The sequence below is a fragment of the Carcharhinus amblyrhynchos genome, chromosome 10, assembly GCF_965287045.1.
Source record: "Carcharhinus amblyrhynchos chromosome 10, sCarAmb.v2.hapA, whole genome shotgun sequence".
NCBI lineage: Eukaryota > Metazoa > Chordata > Chondrichthyes > Carcharhiniformes > Carcharhinidae > Carcharhinus > Carcharhinus amblyrhynchos.
Window position 1 is genome coordinate 105,355,344 of NC_137333.1, and position 24,419 is coordinate 105,379,762.

General features: G+C 48.5%; 1 protein-coding gene across 1 annotated transcript; it reads left to right on the forward strand.

Moving 5' to 3' along the window:
• The first annotated feature begins 4,743 nt into the window (after positions 1–4,743).
• Positions 4,744–19,848, forward strand: phox2a (paired like homeobox 2A). The gene is made up of 3 exons (XM_080198004.1): positions 4,744–4,966; positions 14,501–14,688; positions 19,441–19,848. The coding sequence occupies exons 1-3, from the start codon at positions 4,744–4,746 to the stop codon at positions 19,846–19,848; spliced, it is 819 nt and encodes a 272-aa protein (XP_080054130.1).
• Positions 19,849–24,419: the final 4,571 nt, after the last annotated feature.

The window sequence follows — 24,419 nt, forward strand, 5'->3', positions numbered from 1 at the left end:
GTCTGGGAATGTTAACTTTGTTTCTGTCCTGGATAATACGGCCAGAATTCCCACAACACTTTCTGTTTTTTAATTAACAATCATCTCCAGCAGTTTTTAAATGAAAATTATTTTCAATGAAAATATAATCAGAGTTCAGGGAGATAAATTGTGAGAACTGGGAATCAGAAATTACAGAATCCTGGAATGTTACAGCTCAGAAGGAGGCCATTTGATCCATCGTGTCAGTGCTAGCTAAGCTAAAGGACAATTTAGCATGGCCAATCAACCTAATCCGCACACCTTTGGACTGTGGGAGGAAACCAGAGCACCCAGACAAAACCCACGCAGACACGGGGAGAATGTGCAAACTCCACATGGACAGTGAGCCAAGGTCGGAATTGAACCTGGGTCCCTGGCACTGTGAGGCAGCAGTGCTAACCACTGTGGCACCATGCCAGCCTAAAGTTTTGTGTTGCATTACAGTGCCCCATGAAGAAGTTCTTAATGTAATTATTAGTTTATTTGTTGACTGGTTTACTTTTTATTCATTCACTCTAAAGAGTGTTGCACTTCCCCTTTTCGATTTGGACCTTTTATTTTAAACTCTCGCCCCAAACTAAACTGTATCTCTTTACAATTCAAGTGTATTTATTAGTCAGCTTACATTAACACAGCAATGAAGTTATTGTGAAAATCCCCTAGGCGCCACACTCGAGCACCTGCTCGGCCTAATGCACCCTAACCAGCATGTCTTTCAGACTGTGGGAGGAAACCCAGGCAGACACGGGGAGAATGTGCAAACTCCACACAGCCAGTGACCCAAGCCGAGAATCGAACCCAGGACCCTGACGCTGTGGGACAGCAGTGCTAACCCGCTGTGTTAACATTGCTGGGATAATGGCCGGTTAAATTTCACTCCCCCCCTCCCCACGCTCCTGGAACCTGTTCATTAAAAATCACATTGAAATATTCAGGCTGTGATGAGGGAAAACCGATCCGACCCGAGTCTGTCTCAGAAAGGAAATATTGAAGTTTAATTGCTGACGCTATATTGATGGGGTTGCTGTTTATATATTTTGGATTCAGACATTATTCTCACTCAGGGAGTTGGTGGGAATCCCGCTCAGTTCCAACTCCCTAACCCACCGGAGATTCCTGATCCTTTCCAAATCGGCAGGTGCCGGGATATCTGAAGGATTTTCAATTCCACAGCAGGTTTTGGTGTCAGGATTTCTGCAGGAACGGCGGGATACTGGATAGAAATGGTTACATCTTTACAGAAACACCCAGCTGATTGTGGGGAAGGTGCGGGATTGAAACTGGGTCTATCCCAGTTTTAGGAACTGCTTCCAACCTCCCCCCGGCTTAATAAACAGGGGACTGGCGGAAAAGCGGTGCAAGAGAGAATTAAAAAGAGGAGCTGGGCTAGAGGGAGGGAAACGGAGTGAGAGGGAGAGAAATAGGAAGGGAGAGGTAGGGAGAAAAATAGAGAAAGGGAGAGAGAGAAAACAGAGAGTGGGAGAGAAAATAGTTAAAGGATAGAGAGAAAGGACAGAGAGGGGGGGGGGGAAAGGATGGAAAAAGAGGGAAGGATACAGAGAGAGGGAAGGATAGAGGGACAGACGATCTAGATAAGAAAGGGTAGAGGTGGAAAGGATAGAAACAGAGAGGAAACAGCGTGAAAGAGAAAGAAAACAGTGAATGAAAAAGTGAGAGAAAAAATAGATAAAGAATAGAGGAAGGAAGGGAAAGGATAGAGAGAGAGAAAGAGAGAAATACATAAAGAATAGAAAATGAGAAGAAAAAATACAGACAGGAAGGATAGAGAGAGAGGGACAGCATAGATAGAGTCGAGTTAGAATGAGAAAGGAAAGAGAGAGGGGGAAGAATAGAGGGACAGAGATTGGGAGAGAAGGAAAACTGTGAACGGAGAAAATAGATAAAGGAGAGGGAAATGATAGAGAGAAAGGATAGAGAGAGAGAAATTGATAAAGGATAGGAAGAGAGAGAGAGGGAAAGGATAGAGAGAGAGTGGGAGATATGAGGTGCTTAAGGGAAGAGTGTCAGAGAGTGCGGAGCATATCCCTGCCCAGACAGGGATAGATTCATCCAGATAATCCCCAAAACAGAAACACACAAAACTTCGAGTGTCCCGAATAAAACTGAGGGGAAGGAAAAACACCGAGAGAGAGGAGAAAGTAAAGGACAAAAGTAAACCAACAGACAGCAATTGAGAAAAAGATGCTGTGGGAGAGAGGTGCCTGGAGCCGGTATGAGGTGTGGGGAGTAGCAGCAGCGATAGGAAATAGTGATAATCTGAACCCCAAACCCCAGCACAGAGAGAGGGAGAAACAGAGGAGAGAGACATAGGGGCGGAAGGAGAGACAGATTATCTGAATAAAAAGCAGGAAGAAGCCATTCGACCCATCCAACCTGTGCTGTCAGTCAATATAATCACGGTGTTCTCTCTGTCGCCTCAAACCCACTTTCCATAATCCTGCTAACCCTGAACCCGTGATAAAAACTAACTCAGAGAGAGAGCGAGAGGGAGAGAATGCAAGGGGAAGAGATACAGAGACAGAGAGACAGACAGAGGGACCAAGGGAGATGGGGAAGAGAAATAGGGACAGTGAGACACAGAGAGATAGAGAGACAGAGGGAGAGAGAGAACCAGAAACAGAGAGAGAGATAGGAAGAGGGAGCGAGGTGGGTGCAGGGAGACAGGAACAGAAAGGAAGAGGGAGAGAGAAATAGAGAAAAGGAGGGAGACAGGGAGACATCGCCTTCATAACCTGGTGATGCGAAACAGAAAAAGCACAACCAGTACCCCAGAGATATCGTCACCAACTGTGTGTGTGTGTGTGTGTGTGTGTCTCTCTCTCTCTCTCTCTGTGTCTCTGTCTCTCTGTACCTGAGTGTCTCTGTCTCTCCCTCTGCCTCCCGATGTTTCTCTCTTTATTTCTCTCCTCTCTACCTCTCCCTTGTATCTCTATGTTTTTCTGTCTCTCTCTCTCTCCTTGTCTCTTCCCCTCCCTCTGCCTTTATCTTTCGCCCTGTTTGTTTGCCCCCCTCTCAGTCTCTTTCTCTCTCCCTCTCTTTCTCTCTCTCTGTCTCCCTCCCTCTCTCTGTCTCTCTCTCTCTCTCTCTCTCTCCCCCTCTCTATTTCTCTCTCTCCCCCAGTTCTCTGCCTCCTGTCGATGTGTGAGTCTCTTAAATCTCCTTCACAGATTCGCTACAGATTCCAGGTCGGAATCTGGGCTGGTGCAGTTTATGCTTTTTTTTAAAAGATCTATTAAAAGGTTAAGACAATTTGCACAATTATCGGGGGGAAAAATTGAAAATGATTTTCACACATTTACAATGTTTGTGGATTTGATATTTTTAAAGTAACTCCCTCATTCTCCGAGTCACCCTGTGTTGAGATGGTTTCTATGGAAAGAGGGTGACAGATTCCACCCCCACCCCCCCAGGATTGCTTTGCTCTGGGTTCTTGGGGCTGGGAGCTGACTCTGGTCTGAAGGATATTGGTGACGGTTCCATCTATAAATCCCACTCCAAAATGTAACTTTGGTCTTTTTTTTAACAAAAAGGCGGGTCGCAAAGTGCCAAGGACACCTTCCATCCTCTGTCCCAGCCTTGTTCTCCCCAGAAGGGACGGGAAGAGATTGTTCTGTGTTACAAAACAAAAACCCCGAATCTTTGAACAGAACTGAAGCCCACCCAGTTCCGAGCGGTGAGTGATAAACCATTTACGGTTCGTGTCAGTAATAAATCCATCAGGATTTCTCAGTGTTATATTCAGCGAGAATTCAGTGTGAGATTACCCGGGGTTGTGTTACAATCACCTTCCATAATAATAATAATAGTTTCCAAATATTGTCCCCAAACTTTATTATTGACATTTCAATTCAAAACAAAAGACTGGAGGCAGTTTTGTTTTTTAAACAAGATTTTAATTCGATTGTTAAGATTGTAGATCTGTTTGGAAAACATTAATTAACAGCGATTGTTAACAAAACAATCCAGAATTCCAGCTTCTTAAACATTATTATTTTTAAATAAGTATTTAAATCGGCGGCATCGCTTTGATGACAGTCAGAAATCCTGAGAACTGGGTGAAATTGGAAGCTAAACTCTGTGACTCAAGGCTCTGCCTCTCTGCTGCTCCCAGCTCTCTCGGTTAAAAGTCCCCTTTTTGATTCTTTTTTTTGGGGGGGGGTAAACACCCGGGGAGTGAAGGAGAAGCGGCGAAAATCAAACCTGTGACCAGTGGGATAGTGCAAAGAGGCGGGGGGGGTAAGAGAGAGAGAGAGGGCGGGTGGAGAGAGAGAGAGAGACGCAAGAGTTAACAGCATTTAATTATCGATGCAGGGGAGGGGACTGGAGAGAACTAGTTCCCCCTTCACCAGTCCAATAGAGTGGAGATTTATTGTCATGTAAAAATGGACCACCGCCTCGGCATTGTCTGAAAGTAGTGTCAAGTTTATTAGAAGCCAAGTGGTTAGGTCTAACAGACACTAGCACACTAGACTGATTAAACAAGGGACCTTCTCAGCCTTATTCTGTGCTGGTTGCTTGTTGCTGCTTTCTGCCCATTCTGATGTAAAATTTCTGTAAGAAAATTATTTGTGTTTTTTTTCTCTCTTTTCCTTATTTCTCTCTCCCTCTTTCCCCCACCCTCTCACTCTCCCACCCCGGTTGCCCCCCACTTCTCTCTCTCTCTCTCTCTGTCTCACACAGTTGCTGCCCCATCTCTCTCTTATGTATAAAATGGATTACTCTTACCTGAACTCCTACGATTCCTGCATGGCGGCGATGGAGGCCTCTGCCTACGCCGACTTCAACTCCTGTAGTCAGCCCAACGGCTTCCAGTATAACCCCATCAGGTCCGGCTTCGGGACCGGTCCGGTCTGTCCGACTCTCACACCTGCCAACTGTAGCCTGGGACCCCTCCGAGACCACCAGAGCACTCCGTACACCACAGGTAAAACAAAAAAACTAAATAAACAGCAACCCGGGGGAGAGGGAGAGGGAGGGGGGGGGTGATGGAAAAGAGCGCAGGGTTTGGAATTAAATATAAAACATTGGCTGGGTGTGTGTGTGTGAGAGAGAGAGAGTTTAAACATTATTGAAAGCAATCGGAAAATGTGGTGATTGGGTTAAGAGGGAGAGAGGATTGTAGAATAATTGAGTTATATTGCAAGGTTATTACATTCACAGGCCCTACACATTAATGGATAATTTGGTTAAGGCGAGACTGTCCTATTAAATCAAAAAGGATATAATCGAATCGCTGCTTTGGAAAAAAAAGGAAGCTTTTCCCGAATTATTAATTATTGGGAGAACAATTTCGGATCTATTTCCCCAAAGTAATAACATCAATTTTCCAAGCGATGATTGTGAAATGAATATTGTTTTTTGAAAGAGAGGCGGTTAATCTATTAGACAGAAAATCTTCCATCGAAATAATTAAGATGCTTTTTCTTAGACCAATAAATATTTATATTTAAAACCGAATGGATTGTGCAGATTTCTAACGGGAGCAGAATTCTGGTCACTGACTTCAGGACAATTTCTCTCCGCATCCAAATAGAATGTGACAATTATTTTGTTTTAGAATTAGCTGTGAGTGTGTGTGTGTAAGTGTGTGTGAGAGAGTGTGTGTGTGTGTAAGTGAGTATGTGTGTATGTCCTTGTTCGTGTCTCTGTTTGTCTTTCTGTATCTCTGTACGTGTCTGTGTATTTATCTGTCTCTCACTTGGAGAAATGTCTCTTTCGAGTGTGTATATGTCTGTATATCTGTCTGTCTGTATGCGTGTCTCTGAGTGTCTACCTGTGTCTCTCTGTATGTGTTTCAGTCCCTCTATATGTTCTTGTCTCTCTCTCTATGTGTGTAAGCCTCTCTCTCTCTGTGTAAGCGTGTGTCTGTGCCTCTATTTCTGTATATTTCTCTCTACCTGCGCCTCTCTCTCTGTATGGATCTACCTGTGTGTGTGTTTCTCCCTGTATGTGTTTGCCTGTCTCTCTATGCGTGTCTGTCTACGTGTGTGTATATCTGTTTAAGTGTTTCTGTGTATGTTTCTCTCTGCATATTCGTCTGTCTGTGTGTTTCTCTCTTCCCCTGTATGTCTCCGTCTCTCTCTCTGTGTCTCTCTCCCTATATGTCTGCGTGTGTGTGTGTCCCTGCATGTCTCTCTCTCTCTCTGCCTCTCGCTCTCTGTCTCTCTCCCTCTCTGTGTCCCTCTCTGTCTCACTTTGAGTGTGTGTCCCCCTGTATGCCTCTCTCTCTCTCTCCATCCCCCTCTCTCTGTGCCTCTCTCTGTCTGTCCGTCTCTCTCTCTCTGTGCCTCTCTCTGTCTCTCTCTCTCTGTGCCTCTGTCTGTCTGTCTGTCTCTCTCTGTGCCTCTGTCTGTCTGTCTCTCTCTATGCCTCTCTCTGTCTCTCTCTCTGTGCCTCTGCCTGTCTGTCTCTCTCTATGCCTCTCTCTGTCTCTCTCTCTCTGTGCCTCTGCCTGTCTGTCTGTCTCTCTCTCTCTGTGCCTCTGTCTCTCTGTCTCTCTCTATGCCTCTCTCTGTCTCTCTCTCTGTGCCTCTGCCTGTCTGTCTGTCTCTCTGTGCCTCTCTCTGTCTCTCTCTCTCTGTGCCTCTCTCTCTCTCTGTGCCTCTCTCTGTCTCCCTCTCTCTCTGTGCCTCTCTCTGTCTCCCTCTCTCTCTGTGCCTCTCTCTGTCTGTCTCTCTCTCTGCCTCTGTGTCTGTGTGTTTGAGGCCACAGTCAGTAATTCATAATTCCCAGTTCTGGTGGATAAGGAGTGAGGAAGAGGAATTCTGTTTCCCGTTCCATTTCCCGGTGAAAATCAGAGCGGAATCTGTCTGATAAATGCTCACATTTTTTCAAAACAAAATCCTCTTTTTGCGAATTTGATGCGAAATAATTAAACCTCAAATTCGTTCGTTTCTGAAAAGGAAAGATTGGCAGAAATTGTCCCAAAGCTGGAGAGAAATCTGATTCCTCAACGAATTATCCAAAAACATGAACCATTCGGATTAACCGCCCTGGTTATTCACATTTTAATTCTGTGATCTCCCCGACTTTGATTTTCGTAAATCGAAATTATTAATAATTTAGGGATTTTTTTTCCCATTAGTGACAGATTCCGCTTCGAATCTTTCCCGTTTTCGCTCCGATTCTGAACGAACCTTGTTTTTCTCCGGGATCTCTGTGATTCCAGGCTGGGGTTAAAATTGGGATAATGTGGAGTGAAGTTTCTCTGGAGGATTCTGGAGGAACAGAGAATCCGAATTCTCCAACTCCTGCCCTGGCCGAGAAATTAATTCGCATTCAAATCAAATCATTTGAGTTATTATCTCCGTTTAATAAGAATTTAACACATCGGCAGCCGCCCTGGAAACGGCATCAGTCAGTTTGTGACTGAGGAAAAGAGAAGCCACAGAAAACCGGGGAAATATTTCCAAAGATGAGTTGTAGAATTCTGGTAAAAGATTAACTCAATCAAAGAGCTAGCCCAGACGCGATGGGCCGAATGGCCGCTCCCTGTGCTGTCTCAATCCATGTTTGAATCGAATCACACCGACAGATCTAATCATTTCCCTTCCAGACACTGACTCTGAGTTTGCAGCGTTTCCTGATCTTATTTCACGGTCCCGACATTGTCCCAATGGGAGGATTTCTGTGGGCTGGAATTTTGGTCCAGTACAGATACTGTGGGCAGAACGGCCTCCCGACTGTGCTGCAGTATTTCAAGGGAAAAGAGATAGTCAGAATCGAGAGGGGCAAGAGACAGACAGAGAGAGAGACAGAGAGGCACACAGACAGGAAGAAAGAGATACAGAAAGACACAGAGACAGAGAAAAGGACACACACAAAGGCAGAGAGACAGACAGACAGACAGAGAGACAGAGAGAGATACACAGACAGAGAGGACACAGAGAGACACACAGCGACAGAGACAGACAGAGAGAGCGACACACACAGAGACATATATACATATGTATATATATAATATATATACATATATACCTATACACACACACACAGACAGAGACACACACACACAGACAGGGACACGTAGACAGAGACACACACAGTGACAGAGGGACAGAGACACACGCACACACACACACAGAGGTAGAGTGGGACGTGGAGAGACAGAGAGAGACACAGACAGAAAGAGGCACAGAGAGAGATAGACAGAGACAGACAGAGAGAGAGAGAGGCTGACAGTCAGAGATAGAGAGACAGAGAGACAGAGGGGCAGAGACAGAGACAGAGACAGAGACAGAGAGAATTCAAACTCAGACAGGGATTCAGTTTATTGAAAATACAATCCTGTTTGAGATTGTTCTCTCTCTGCCCCGGGGGCAGTGCCACAGGCTCCTGTCCCCACTGCCCCCCAGCCCCCACACCCCACCCCCAGGCCCCGCGCCCCCCCCCCCCACCCACCCAGTGCCCCTCGCTCTGACCCACGGTGAATGGTCTCGACTATTCGACCATAAGACGCGTCACCCAAAAGCCCCACAGTTTTCCCCGGCTCTGATCGGAGAGGCTTTGGGGGCTGGGGTGATTGGGGGGGGGGTGCATTTACCCCCCCTCACCCCCTCACCCCCGTCCCTTCCACCCCCCTGTCCGCACTAATCTGGGATCTTCCTGCTCTTTCTGACCACACCCCCAGTTAGCACCGAGTGAGTGGCTGCTGTTAAGGGGGGGTGAAATGTGGGTTTGCTCCTTGGATAAACTGGGAGAGAGTTTTCCCAGAGGCAGGGGCTGGGTAACCCCGGGGGGGCACAGACTCAGGAAAACCGGGAAAGGAAGCGGGGGGGGGGGGGAGATGATATTTCACACAGTGAGTTACTGGGGTCCAGGAGGCGCTGCCTGATAGGGAAGTAGATTCAATCATATCTTCCCAAGGCAATAAATATTTGAAGATTGTTTACAGGATTATAAGGGAGTAAAATCATAGAAAAATTACCACACCGAAAGAGGCCATTCAGCCCCTCCTAATCCCACTATCCACCGCTCCCCCCAGTCCCAAACCTCACAGCTCATCAGCTGTGGATCAAGGCAGCTTTTCAATAAATTTAGGGTTTTTTTTGCCTCAGCCGATTCAATCCAGACGAGAAATTCCAGACACCCTCCACCCCTTCCTACTGCCCCCTCCAATCCTTCCCCCTTCAGTCTGGTGAGTGGGATTAATCAGACAGATCTTTCAAAATACCAGCCCTTATAGAACTGAGACAGGGCGGCACGCTGGCACGGTGGGTTAGCACCGCTGCCTCACAGCGCCAGGGGACCCGGGTTCAATTCCCAGCTTGGGTCGCTGTCTGTGTGGAGTCTGCACATTCTCCCCGTGTCTGCATGGGTTTACTCTGGGCGTTCCGGTTTCCTCCCACAGTCCGGAAGACATGTAGGTTAAGTTGATTGGCTGTGCTAAATTGCCCCTTAGTGTCCCCAGATAAGGAGGTTAGGTGGGATTGCTAAACGTGTGGGGTCATGGGGATAGGGCAGAGGGGTGGACCTGCTCTTTCAGAAAGTCAGTGCAGACCTAATGGGCTGAATGGCCTCCTTTTACACCACAGTGATCCTAATTCCCCCCATCCTTCTTATTGGGATTTTGTACCTGGACCTGAGGGGATTGGGTGTGGGGGTGGGGGGGGTGTGGGGTTGTGTCTAATGGGTAGAAAATGAACCTTCCCAGTGCAGGATCTGGGGTGGAATCCAAACTCACAACTCCCTGATTGAAGGGAGAAAGTCCAGCCACTAAGTCACGTAAACTCACACACAGGAGCACAGAATGGTTACAGCACAGACAAGGCCATTCAGCCCACTTGGTTGTGCTAGCTGGTTGAAAGAGCAATCTACTCAGTGCCACTCCCCCACCTTCTCCCCACAAACCCATACACTCCCCCTTTTCAGATAATAATCCAATATCATAGAAATCATAGAACCCTACAGTGCAGAAAGAGGCCATTCGGTCCATCGAGTCTGCACCAGCCACAATCCCACCCAGGCCCTACCCCCATATCCCTACATATTTAGCTGCTAATCCCTCTAACCTACACATCTCAGGACACTAAGGGGTAATTTTAGCATGGCCAATCAACCTAGTATCCTCTTAAATGCCTCTGCATTAAACAAATCTGTCTCCACCACACTCTCAGACAGTACATTCCAGATCCTAACCGCTCGCTGTGTGAATCTCACCACACAGTGAGTGGTTAGGATCTGGAATGTACTGTCTGAGACTGTGGTGGAGACAGATTCACACAGTGAGTGGTTAGGATCGGGAATGTCTGAGAATGTGGTGGAGACAGATTCACACAGTGAGTGGTTAGGGTCTGGAATGCACTGTCTGAGAGTGTGGTGGAGACAGACTCACACAGTAAGTGGTTAGGATCTGGAATGTACTGTCTGAGAGTGTGGTGGAGACAGATTCACACAGCGAGTGGTTAGGATCGGGCATGTCTGAGAGTGTGGTGGAGACAGATTCACACAGTGAGTGGTTAGGGTCTGGAATGCACTGTCTGAGAGTGTGGTGGAGACAGACTCACACAGTAAGTGGTTAGGATCTGGAATGTACTGTCTGAGAGTGTGGTGGAGACAGATTCACACAGCGAGTGGTTAGGGTCTGGTGAAAAAGTTTCTCCTTGTATCTCCATTGCTTCTATAGCCAGTCACCTTAAATCTGTATACTCTAGTTCTCGATTCTGCCACCAATGGGAGCAGTTTCTCTCTATCAACTCTGTCCACATCCCTCATTTCTCTGGATTGATCATATTTCCTCTCAATCTTTTCTTCGCCAAGGAAAGCTGTCCCAATTTCTCCAGCCTATCCTTGCCCTTGGACCACTTTGTGAATCTTTTCTGCACTCCCTCTTATTGCCTTCACATCTTTGCTAAATGTTGCTCCCGGAACAGTTGAGGAAGAAGCCATGTTCAGGCAGATGTTCAGTGAGTTCAGCTGCAGCACACCTTGGTTGAATAGCAGAAATGTGAGGATGGTTGAGTTTGGCTCAATTGCCTTTGGGGAACCAAGAGTTTTTGTAAAGAATGTTTCCTTGAGAGATTAAGTGTCTGGGTGGAGATGATGATAGGGGGAGGAGGGGAAGGATATACGGGGGCTATGGGAGGAGACATTTTTTCATTCACTGTGTGGTTCACCAGACAGAATCTTCCACTGAACTGAAGACAGAATTTGTTCATGCATCTCAAAGACACCCCTGCTCTGTGTGGGGGGGGCAGGAGTGGAAGGGATGGAGAGGGATACATCACCATCATCCCTGGGAATGGAGTTATGCAGCCAATTTAACTCTTCCCACCAATGTTCTTCAGGAAATCTCCCCCAGTTGCCCCCCCCTTCCCCCACAGCGGCATAGGAATATTGTCACTGGACTAGTGATCCAGAGACCCAGGGTCATTCTCTGGGCACCTGGGTTCGAATCCTGCTACTGTAGATGGTGAAATTTGAATTCAATAAAAATCTGGAATTAAAAAGTCTACTGATGACCATGAAACCATGGTCGATTATTAGAAAAAACCCATCTGGCTCATTACAGTCCTTTCAGGAAGGAAATCTGCCGTCCTTACCCGGTCTGGCCTACACGTGACTCCAGTCCCACAGCAATCTGGTTGACTCTCAACTGCCCCTCTGAAATGGCCGAGCGAGACACTCAGTTGAAGGGGTAATTAGGGATGGGTAATAAACTCTGGTCTTGCCAGCGACGCCCAGATTCCATAAAAGAATAAAAAATCTTTCTGAGCAATCTGATGGTCTGATATATTTACCCTTCGGTAATCAGTAGGTTTGCTGCAGCAGATTTAGGGTTTAATTTAAAATTCAAGATTTAGACAGGGAACGAAACGTTAACCGTGTAATGGGACAGAGTGACGGCCCAGAGACTTTCTTCTGTTGCTAACAGTCAGTTGTTGGACTTTTAACAATGGGTAATGAAGGGATTTGGGTGACTGACTAACCTCGCTCTGATACCTCCTGACCAGAGGATGCAATGACACTGTGACAGTCAACACCCCAAAACTGAATAGGAAATATTGATGGAGCAAGTTCCAGTTGTATCCACCACTGGACACAATAGGGAATTTAATTGTGGCTTTTAGTGTAGCACAGTGGGTGTGACTCTGATCTGTACGGACCAGACCTGTCTCGGGTTAGACTCCTTCCGGTGCTGAACTGCCTTGTTTCAGACTATGGTACAGCTGGACTCAGTGTCACTGGGCTGGGGACAGGGGGATCAGGACATTACGGCACAGTGACAGATCGTTCTCCCCAGTGATGTTTATGTTCCACAAGAGGCTCCTCTTCATACCAACATAGAAACAGGAGGAGGCCATTCAGCCCTTCGAGTCTGCTCCGCCATTCATTTTCATCATGGCTGATCATCAAATTCAATATCCTGATCCCCCCTCTCCACCAACATCCCTCGATCCCTTTAGCCCCAAGAGCGATATCTAATTCCTTCTTGAAATCAGACATTTTGGCCTCAACTACTTTCTGTGGGAGTGAATTCCACACATTCACCACCCTCTGGGTGAAGACATTTCTCCTCATCTCATTTCTAAAAGGTTTACCCCTTATCCTCAAACTCTGACCCCCTCATCTCAGGCGATGATTCCTTTTTTCCCATGTGTTAGTCCCACTCCCCCTTAAGTTGACCACAGACCACAAGGAACCAGAGGAATCTCTCTCCATTAAAGAGAGACAATTGGTGATAGGTAGCTTGAAGGGCAACACTCCACAAGTGTGGGGCAGGTGAGGGGAGACATATTCACGGGCCTTCCTTCAATACGTCCTTATGGTTCATTTCAACCACTCCCCATGGGAGTGAGTCCCACATTCTCCCCACTCCCCCGTGGGAGTGAGTCCCACATTCTCCCCACTCCCCGTGGGAGTGAGTCCCACATTCTCCCCACTCCCCGTGGGAGCGAGTCCCACATTCTCCCCACTCCCCGTGGGAGCGAGTCCCACATTCTCCCCACTCCCCGTGGGAGCGAGTCCCACATTCTCCCCACTCCCTTTGGGAGCGAGCCCCACATTCCCATCACTCTCGGTAAAGAAATTTCTCCTGAATTCCCGGTCGGATTTATCCGGGATTATTTTATATTTGTGGGTTGTGGTTTTATCCCTGTCTCTCCCTTTGTTCCACCCACCCAGTGGGAATACCCTTCTTGTTGACTCTTGCTAGAAAGGAGACATCAATGAGGAACAGAATGGGTCACCTCTGATGGGCTGAATGGTCTATTTTACTCCTATGTCTCATGGTCTTATATCTTTGACATTTCAAATGGTTTTAAACTTCTCAGAGGAGAGCTGCTCAGGTGAGTTATGGGAGAGTTTCCAGCAGACCTGGACACTAGTGTGCATTAATTTAGACTGAAGGAGCTCAGCAGAAGATTTTAATTAATGCAAACTTAATCGTTAACGGTGTTTTCCTGGTGCTTTCTTTCAAAGGGACGACACGGGCAATGATTTGGGTGAGAAGGTTCTAGAAACTGGCTCCGCAACGCAACCTGGTGGCCAAAGTCTGAAATTCCATCATGACAGTTGACTTGTTAAAATCGCGGTCAATAAGAAAGGAGAAATTTACACCGTAAATGTTGACGCAAAATTTGTAACAACAGAAAGTGAAGTCCTGACAGTCTTACAGAGCAGAAAGAGGCCATTCAGCCCTTCAAGCCTGTCCCAGTCCTTTGAAAGAGTTATCCAGTTAGGCCTGATCGCAACCGTGCTTTCCCCATGTCCCTGCAAAGCGGCTCCTTCAGGTTTTACCCAGTTGCTTTTGGAAAGTTATTATTGAATCAGCTTCCACCGTCCTTTCAGGCAGCACCTTCCAGATCACAACAACTCACTGAGTAAAATATAATCTCCTCCCCTCCCCCCTCCGGTTCCTTTACAGACTCTCTTCAATCTCTGTCCCTCTGGTTACCCCATCCGCCCAATGGAAAAACATTTCTCTTTTCGTTATTTTGACATTAATGTGAATTTTTAAAAAAATATATATTCATTCGTGGGACATCGGCACCACTGGCTGGGCCAACGTTTATTGTCCATCCCCAGTTGTCCCTTTGAGAAGGTGGTGGGGAGCTGCCTTCTTGAGTCGCTGCAGTCCATGTGCTGTGGGTTGACCCCCAGGGAGGGAATTCCAGGATTTTAACACAGCCACAGTGAATATATTTCCAAGTCAGGATGGTGAGTGGCTTGGAGGAGATCTTGCAGGTGGAGGTGTTCCCCATGTATCTGCTGCCCTTGTTCTTCTAGATGGAAATGGTCGTGGGTTTGGAAGGTGCTGCCTAAGGATCTTTGGTGAATTTCTGCAGTGCGTCCTGTTGGTTGTGACGGATCGGAGGTTTCTGGATGTCTTGTCAATCAAGCTTTGTCCTGGATGTTGTCAAACTTCTTGAGATTTTTGGGAACTTATTACTAAGTACACACAATGTTAGTTCATGAAAGGGTGGCCTATTTGAAGCTGTGTTTTTCCTGTTGTTCTCAGTTCCGTACAAGTTCTTCACGGATCATGGTGGTATTAACGAGAAACGGAAGCAGCGAAGAATTCGGACGACCTTCACCAGCTCACAGCTGAAGGAGCTGGAGCGAGTGTTTGCTGAGACTCACTACCCCGATATCTACACTCGAGAGGAATTGGCCCTGAAGATCGATCTGACCGAGGCCAGGGTCCAGGTAGGTTTCCTGAACTCCTTCTCTCCGTTTGTCTCTAATCGAGAGAGAGTCAGCTCCGGGTCAGTGAGTCTCTCTCCCGCTCGGAGTGGGTTCAAGTCTCTCTCCAGAACACAAAACTCAGGCTGACATTCCCAGTGTCAGTGCTGAGGGAGTGCCGCACTGTCAGAGGGTCAGTGCTGAGGGAGTGCCGCACTGTCAGGGGGTCAGTGCTGAGGGAGTGCCGCACTGTCAGAGGGTCAGTGCTGAGGGAGTGCCGCACTGTCAGAGGGTCAGTACTGAGGGAGTGCCGCACTGTCAGAGGGTCAGTGCTGAGGGAGTGCCGCACTGTCAGAGGGTCAGTGCTGAGGGAGTGCCGCACTGTCAGAGGGTCAGTGCTGAGGGAGTGCCGCACTGTCAGAGGGTCGGTGCTGAGGGAGTACCGCACTGTCAGAGGGTCAGTGCTGAGGGAGTGCCGCACTGTCTGAGGGTCAGTGCTGAGGGAGTGCCGCACTGTCTGAGGGTCAGTGCTGAGGGAGCGCCGCACTGTCAGAGGGTCGGTGCTGAGGGAGCGCCGCACTGTCTGAGGGTCAGTGCTGAGGGAGTGCCGCACTGTCTGAGGGTCAGTGCTGAGGGAGCGCCGCACTGTCAGAGGGTCAGTATTGAGGGAGTGCCACACTGTCAGAGGGTCAGTGCTGAGGGAGCGCCGCACTGTCAGAGGGTCAGTGCTGAGGGAGTGCCGCACTGTCAGAGGGTCGGTGCTGAGGGAGCGCCGCACTGTCAGAGGGTCAGTGCTGAGGGAGCGCCGCACTGTCAGAGGGTCAGTATTGAGGGAGTGCCACACTGTCAGAGGGTCAGTGCTGAGGGAGTGCCGCACTGTCAGAGGGTCAGTATTGAGGGAGCGCCGCACTGTCAGAGGGTCAGTGCTGAGGGAGTGCCGCACTGTCAGAGGGTCAGTATTGAGGGAGCGCCGCACTGTCAGAGGGTCAGTGCTGAGGGAGTGCCGCACTGTCAGAGGGTCAGTATTGAGGGAGTGCCGCACTGTCAGAGGGTCAGTGCTGAGGGAGTGCCGCACTGTCAAAGGGTCAGTGCTGAGGGAGTGCCGCACTGTCAGAGGGTCAGTGCTGAGGGAGCGCCGCACTGTCAGAGGGTCAGTGCTGAGGGAGTGCCGCACTGTCAGAGGGTCAGTGCTGAGGGAGTGCCGCACTGTCAGAGGGTCAGTGCTGAGGGAGTGCCGCACTGTCAGAGGGTCAGTGCTGAGGGAGTGCCGCACTGTCTGAGGGTCAGTACTGAGGGAGTGCCGCACTGTCTGAGGGTCAGTACTGAGGGAGTGCCGCACTGTCTGAGGTGCTGTCTCTCAGATGAGTGATTTAAACTTGCCCCTCTCTGCCCAAAGATCCTTTCTGATGAAGGGTCAAGGGCGTCTCTAAATGAAGATTCCCATCCTATCTCCCTCATAGAGTCATCGAGGTTTACAGCATGGAAACAGGCCCTTCGGCCCAACTTGTCCATGCCACCTTTTTTTTAAAAACCCCTAAGCTAATCCCAATTGCCCGCATTTGGCCCATATCCCTCTATACCCATCTTACCCATGTAACTAAATGCTTTTTAAAAGACAAAGTTGTACCCACCTCTACTACTACCTCTGGCAGCTCGTTCCAGACACTCACCACCCTCTGTGTGAAAGTTCCAAACGATTCTGTGTCCACAGCTTTCTGGGGGAAGCCAGGATGTGGAGCTGCCGGTGTTGGACTGGGGTGGTCACAGCAGGAAATCTCTCAACACCAGGTTAAAATCCAACAGGTTTGTTTGGAATCATGAGCTTTCGGAGCGTTGCTCCTTCCTCAGGTGAGTGAACGGAGCGTTCCAAAAGCTCATGATTCCAAATAAACCTGTTGGATTTTAACCTGACGTTCTGGGGGAGAGCGGTTCAGTTTCCATCATTTTAAACACCTGAATTTGATCGCAGCTTTAACCCTTCAACCACGAGGGGATCCAAGTCTAGTCTTCATTTTTTAACCCTTTCAGCTGCTGAACTATTCCAGTGAATTTGCTCTGAACCCTCCCCAAGGTCAACGCTTCCTTCTGAAGAAACTGAATGCGGGGGTCTCTATAACCCCCACCCCCCGAGATAAAGACCAACATCCCGTTAACGCTCTGAGGAAGGGTCATCCAGACTCGAAACGTTGGCTCTATTCTCTCCCCTCAGGTGCTGTCAGACCTGCTGGGATTTTCCAGTATTTTCTGTGTTAGTTTCAGATCCCAGCAGCTGCAGCATTTTGCTACGAGTCCAGGAGTCTCGTTGATTTGTATCCTTGTCCCAGTTCGATAGATGTAATGATTTGTGTGTCGGCACTCTCCAAGCTCCTTGCTGCTTCACAGTTCCCATCGAGGGTCGGTGAAGTATCTCATTAGTCTTTGTTGGATTGTGGGGTCTGGTGGGTTTTTATCAGCACTGATCCCAGTCTCGGAAATGAGGAATATTTCATAGAATTTGTGCCACTGTATTGGAGACCATTCAACCTAACTGGCTTCATGCTCCACATAAGCCTTCTCCCAACCCTTCGTCATCTCAGCCCATCCTTCTATCCCCTTCTTCCTAGAGTCATAGAACCCTACAGTGCAGAAAGAGGCCCTTCGGCCCATCGAGTCTGCACCGACCACAATCCCACCCAGGTCCTACCCCCATATCCCTACATATTATACCCTCTAATCCCTCTAACCTCCGCTACCCTGGACACTAAGAGGCAATTTCTTAGCACGGCCAATCAACCTAACCTGCACACCTTCGGACTGTGGGAGGAAACCGGAGCACCCGGAGGAAACCCACGCAGACACAAGGAGAATGTGCAAACTCCACACAGACAGTGACCCGAGGCCGGGAATCGAACCCAGGTTCCTGGAGCTGTGAAGCAGCAGTGCTAACCCACTGTGCTACTGTGCTGTTCCTCGTGTTTATCCAACTTTCCCCTTAAACACATCGACATTATTCACCTCAACCACTCCCCGTGAGACCGAGTCACATATTTTCCCCATTTCCCCAGGAACAAGTCCCACATTCTCCCCACTCCCCGTGGGAGCGAGTCCCACATTCTCCCCACTCCCCGTGGGAGCGAGTCCCACATCCTCCCCACTCCCCGTGAGAGCGAGTCCCACATTCTCCCCCACTCCCCGTGGGAGCGAGTCCCACATTCTCCCCACTCCCCGTGGGAGCAAGTCCCACATTCTCCCCACTCCCCGTGGGAGCGAGTCCCACATTCTCCCCACTCCTCGGGTAAAGAGGTTTCTCCTGAATTCCTGACTGGATTTATAAGTGACTGTCTTGTACTTATAGCCCCTCGTTCTGGTTTTCCCTGTCAGTGGAAACCCTTCCATAATCTTAAAGATCTCAATCAGATCAGCTCTCAGTTCATGTATTTATTGGGCAGATATTTGAGTTGTTTTTTAGCTGCGCAGTCAGGGGGATTATCAAATTCTGCTTTCTGTGAGAAGATTCGATCATCTTCACAGAGCTTCGATTCAATTCCAAGTTCTGGGACATCCATTTGGCAGATATCAACAACAAGCTGTAAGAACAGAGGAACTGTAGACCATTCGGCCCCCCTGAACCCTGTTATCCCCCAGTCCAGTAACATCTGGATTTTAACATCTTCATTCTTGTTTCCAAATCCCTCCATGGCCTCCCCCGCTCCCCCCCTCCTCATCTCTGTAATCTCCTGCAGGTCCTCACAACCCTCCGAGGTCCCAGTGTCCCTCCTAATTCTGGTCTAACGACCATCTCCTTTTTTCATCAGTTCATGATTGGTGGCTGTTCCTCCAGCTGCCTGGGCCCCGAACCTCTCCATGTCTCCAACTCTCAAATATGCTCTTCAGTATCTATCTCTCCTCGAGCGGTTAAAGTTGAAGTTAAGGTTAAAGTTAATTTATTAGTCACAAGTAAGGCTTACATTAACACTGCAATGAAGTTACTGTGGAATTCTCCTAGTTGCCCACACTCTGGCACCTGTTCAGGTCAATGGAGTACCCTGAGGAAACCCACGCAGACATGAGGAGAATGTGCAAGCTCCACACAGACAGTGACCCAAGCTGAGAATTGAACCTGGGTCCCTGGCGCTGTGAGGCAGCAGCGCTAACCACTGTGCCACCCACATTGAGTGGGTTTTTGCTGAACAAACAGCTTCTCATCTGCGGCACAGTGGTTAGCACTGCTGCCTCACAGCGCCAGGGACCCAGGTTCGATTCCCGGCTTGGGTCACTGGCTGTGCGGAGCCTGCACATTCTCCCCATGTCTGCGTGGGTTTCCTCCGGGTGCTCTGGTTTCCTCCCACAGCCCAAAGATATGCAGGTTATGTGGATTGGCCATGATAAATTGTGTCAGGGGACTAGCTAAGGTAAGTGCATGGGGATAGGGCCTGGGTAGGATTGTGGTTGGTGCAGACTTGATGGGCCAAACGGCCTTCTCCTGCACTGTCAGGATTCTATGAAACTTAGTGTCAAAATGTTGCCTGATGGTGGTTCCTGCGGGGCATGTTGGGACATTTTATTGAGTTAACCGGAGTCCAGGATGTTGCTCTCAGAGGGAGTGGGTTACAGATTTATTGGAACCATAACCAGAGCCGAGGGAATTAAACTGTGAGGTTGTCCAAACTGGATTTGTGTGGGATTGAGTTTCTCAGAGTGGGGATGATCTGATTGGGTTACTGTTATCCACCTTATCGAACCCACTCTTCTATCTCTCCACTTCCTGATGCGTCTTTTTCTGCGTCTCGTTCCCAGGTCTGGTTCCAGAATCGAAGAGCCAAATTCCGTAAGCAGGAGCGGGCTGCCAACTCGAAAGGCAACGGCGGCAACCCCCCTGGGAAGAAGGCTGACCTCCTGTCCGAAGAGGATGACTCTAAGGAGGCCAAGTGCACCGACCCAGACAGCACGGCCAACCCCGCCTGCCCCTCTACCTCCTCCTCCTCCTCCTCCTCTTCCACAGGCCCCATCTCCAGCACCAGCCCCCATGCCGTCAACATGCCGAGCCCTAACAGTTCCCAGTCCATCAAGGCCCCTGCCTGGCCCAGCAATGATCTCCTGAAGGCCCAGGCCTGGCAGCCCAGTGACAGTATGACAGGCCCCTTCGCTGGCGTGCTCTCCACCTTACACAGAAAATCGAACATGCTCAAACCTAACCTATTCTAGAGAGAGAGAGAGAGCGAGAAAAACCCACAGCTCAGGCCACCAATCCCTCTCCCTGTGCCCCCACCATCTTCCCCCAACTGTTTCTCCTTTGAAGTCAGCCACGCGTTGGCAAGGGGTGGGCTGTTGTTGCCTTAACCGTCCCAGTTGGCACACGCACGGCTCTCCCCAACCTCCCCCCCACAACACTAATCACCTGCCCTCTAACCTGGCCTTGTACCTCGTGGCTCACCGCTTGGTGGAGTGGCAGCTGTGCTGGGTTTAGCCACATCCCTCGCTGCCCACAGCCTCAGCATCCCCCCCCCCCCACTCCACTCCCACACGTGGCGTCGGACTTCAGTCAGTCGGTACTCATCCCCACACGCGGAGAATTCTTTTCGAAAGCTTCACCGGGGAAGAGAGTTGGGGCGGATTCACGGGTAACTTTCAAATGAGGGAAATGGGATAAATACTCGACAAGGAGAAAGGGCAGGATAGCTGTTTCGAAGAGTTAGCACAGGAATGATGGGCTGAATGGCCTTCAGTGAAGGATGATTCCATGGATGGGGGTCCATATAGAACATGGAATGTGGCCAATCAGATAAAGCCTGAAGGATTTTCTCAAACTGGATGGAAAGGATGGACTGATTGAATTGTGAATCTTTTACCCATTCCCCCTCCTCCTCCTTCTCTCCACATAATCTCCCTGAACGTTGCTGGGGAAATGGGGAACATCGGCAGCTTGCAGGGGGAAGGGTGAATGTGTGTTCCACAGGCACCAAAACCTCACTCAGACAGCACTGTTCTAACTGGAGACGGATGCAGATGACCAGCGGGTGGGAGGAGGAGGGGGTGGTGAATTGGGGGGGGGGGGGGGGGGGGGGGGTGGGGGAGGAGTACACGGGGCTCGTTCCCCACCCTCCCCCTCGTCCAGGGACTGAGGCCAGACTGGGTGACGGTGAATCTGGCAGCGAGCCGGCTGGTGGTCAGGAAGCGAGGCGGCCAGTGAAACGTGTCAACGTTCCTGATTCCAATCCAAACCCACACACAATCCCTGTAATATTGTGATTTGACCTGATTGCGATGCCCCACATGGTTTACCAGCCTGACGGATCGAAGACTTGCTCAGATGAACGGAAGGTCACCGGAGCCTGTGGAACGTTGCTGGGAAGGTGGCGAGATGGTGCAGGGCAGTGAGAGAGAGGACAATATATCACTTCCAAAACACACAAACTCTTCATTCACCTTTCTGGAGAAACTCAGAGTCACTCCGGCAATATCAATTCATTCGTGTTAGGCAGTTTTTAAAAAAAGTAATTTATTCTCAAATGTATATGAATGAATTTATGTTAATAGTTAAATTCCCTTTCATGTGTAATTTGTGAAAGGAATTGTTCTCCCTGGAAAGCACTCCAAATCCTAAATATTCTCCAACCAAAAAAGGCAAAGATTTTTCCTCTACAAGATTTCCCTTCCTGTGAGACTTGGGATCCCAGATTCTATCACACTGGGAGATATCTGTACACCGCCTGGTGTCTCTCTGTCCTCTCTCTCTCACTCTGGGAGATATCTGTACATTGACTGGTGTCTCTCAGTCCCCTCTCTCTCTCTCTCTCAGGGAGATATCTGTACACTGACTGGTGTCTCTCAGTCCCCTCTCTCTCTCTCTCTCAGGGAGATATCTGTACACTGACTGGTGTCTCTCAGTCCCCTCTCTCTCTCTCTCAGGGAGATATCTGTACACTGACTGGTGTCTCTCTCAGTCCCCCCTCTCTCTCAGGGAGATATCTGTACCCTGACTGGTGTCTCTCAGTCCCCTCTCTCTCTCTCTCAGGGAGATATCTGTACACTGACTGGTGTCTCTCAGTCCCCTCTCTCTCTCTCTCAGGGAGATATCTGTACACTGACTGGTGTCTCTCAGTCCCTTCTCTCTCAGGGAGATATCTGTACACTGACTGGTGTCTCTCAGTCCCTTCTCTCTCAGGGAGATATCTGTACACTGACTGGTGTCTCTCTGTACCCTCTCTCTCTCTCTCAGGGAGATATCTGTACACTGACTGGTGTCTCTCAGTCCCCTCTCTCTCAGGGAGATATCTGTACCCTGACTGGTGTCTCTCAGTCCCCTCTCTCTCTCTCTCAGGGAGATATCTGTACCCTGACTGGTGTCTCTCAGTCCTCTCTCTCTCTCTCAGGGAGATATCTGTACACTGACTGGTGTCTCTCTCAGTCCCCCCTCTCTCTCAGGGAGATATCTGTACCCTGACTGGTGTCTCTCAGTCCCCTCTCTCTCTCTCTCAGGGAGATATCTGTACACTGACTGGTGTCTCTCAGTCCCCTCTCTCTCTCTCTCTCAGGGAGATATCTGTACACTGACTGGTGTCTCTCAGTCCCCTCTCTCTCTCTCAGGGAGATATCTGTACACTGACTGGTGTCTCTCTCAGTCCCTCTCAGAGAGATATAGTGACTGGTGTCCATTGAGTTATGGATTGAAATATTTGAGATGGGTGTACATAATGGTGCAAAGTCTATTTGATTGCATTTGGAGAGTGGATCTTGTCCTCAGTATTTATTAGGATAATTTTGCTGTTTCCAATTGAGAACAATGTTAGTTAAATATTGTATAATTACCTATCAAGTGTACATAAGGTGATAGAATTGTTATAAATACTGCCTGAGCTCCTAGATGCTGTCTTTGTGATTTTAACAAACTTAACACTCTACCATCCAAAGAATTGATGAGTCTTGTAATCAAATTGTTATTTTTGGTTTTTCAGATCAATCTATTGAGTGCTGAACGCTTTCTGCAGGTTTTGAAATAAACCTATTCTCTCTGTGTCATGTTACCATTTTGGCAGCTTGTAGGTGGACATCCCATAATAAGGCCAGTACTGTGGAATATTGTCCCAGTATTAGCTGCAGTTAGGCTTGTTGCTATGGGATGTCAGCCCATTGTTATGGTAAACTACCCAGGGCCCAGATTTAGGCCTGTCGCTATGGTAACATAACCACGGCCCAGATTTAGGCCTGTTGCTATGGTAAGCTTGATGTGGAGATGCCGGCGTTGGACTGGGAAAAGCACAGTAAGAAGTCTCACAACACCAGGTTAAGGGCCAACAGGTCGCACAAGCCATAGCTTTTGGAGCGCTGTCCATGATGAAGGAGTAGCGCTCTGAAAGCTTGTGGCTTGTGTCTGTTGGACTTTAACCTGGTATTGAGAGACTTTGTTTGTGCTATGGTAAGCTAAGCAAAGCCCGGACTTAGGCCTGTTGCTATGGTAAACTAACCAGGGCCCAGATTTAGGCCTGTTACTACGGTAAACTACCCAATGCCCAAATTTAGGCCTGTTACTATGGTAAACTACCCAATGCCCAAATTTAGGCCTGTTACTATGGTAAATAAGTAGGGCCTAGATTGTATTGAGCCCTGTTGCTGTGGTAACTAAGCTGAGCCCCTTTAGGGTCATGAACCTCCTTTTCTGACCTTTCCATTTTATATCTGGTAGAAATGTTTGTCCTTGGTCAGAACGTCAGATACGATGAATAAGACTGAAAACGTCCCACTGGGCTGAGGGAAAGCCACAACTGAAATTGGCATTTTGACCATTTGGAGAAGAACGCCCTGCTCCGCAATTTAAAGATGGATTGTGAAACAAACAGTTAAAAGTTTAAGCGCGGACACCCAATCAGAACTGGGAGAAATTATAGACAGGCCATATTTTAAAAGGAATGGCCGGGTAACACAACGATATCCCAGCACACACTGTGCCCAAGATGGAGGATTGTGAGCCCTGGGTCAGTTTCTTGTTGAAGTGTCTCTCAACCAAACAGAACCAGCCCAGGTTTATTCTCAGATCACACATCGAAAAGTCTGTTTGCTTTCAAATCTGTCTTCAGCGGATATGGAAAAGGAGGAGATCATTCAGCCCAGAGAGCCAGTTCCGCCCTTCCGTCTGTATCCTTATTCCATTTTAGCCGCCACTCAATAGATTGGACTGAACGGACTGATGCTTATTGTATTAAACTGTTATTCAGAACAGCCTTGTGTACATGAAGCAATGTGTCAAAATTTGTGACTGAATTTGTGAATCCATCATGGAATATTTCAACTGTGTACAGCTGTCCAGAGTTTGAAATAAAATAACCATTTGCTCTATGGTATCAAGAAGGATCCTACTTCATTCTGTCCAGAGAGTAAAATGTTATTCGCAACGGTGCTGATCGCCTCACTATTAAACTTCCCTGAAGTTTGTAAGAGAGAAACATTGAAACAGGAGGGGGCCATTCGGCCCTGCGAGCCTACTCTGCCATTCTTTTTGATCATGGCTGATTATTGAATTCAATATTCTTCCTCCCATAGCCGTTGATCCCTTTAGGCCCCAAGAGCGATATCTAATTTCTTCCTGAAATCAGAAAACGTTTTGGCCTCAACTACTTTCTGTGGGAGTGAATTCCACACATTCACCACCCTCTGGGTGAAGAAATTTCTCCTCATCTCAGTTCTAAAAGGTTTACCCCTTATCCTCAAACTCTGACTCCCCCCCCCCCCCAGTTCTGGACTCCCCCCACCATCGGGAATATTCTTTCTGAATCTCCCCT

What these genes read in the sequence shown, in the direction of transcription:
- phox2a (XM_080198004.1), top strand. Translation starts at nt 4,744, where the DNA reads ATGTATAAAATGGATTACTCTTACCTGAACTCCTACGATTCCTGCATG. An exon ending in GAGCACTCCGTACACCACAG is followed by an intron (nt 4,967 to 14,500) that starts GTAAAACAAAAA and finishes TGTTGTTCTCAG; the next exon opens with TTCCGTACAAGTTCTTCACG. An exon ending in TGACCGAGGCCAGGGTCCAG is followed by an intron (nt 14,689 to 19,440) that starts GTAGGTTTCCTG and finishes TCTCGTTCCCAG; the next exon opens with GTCTGGTTCCAGAATCGAAG.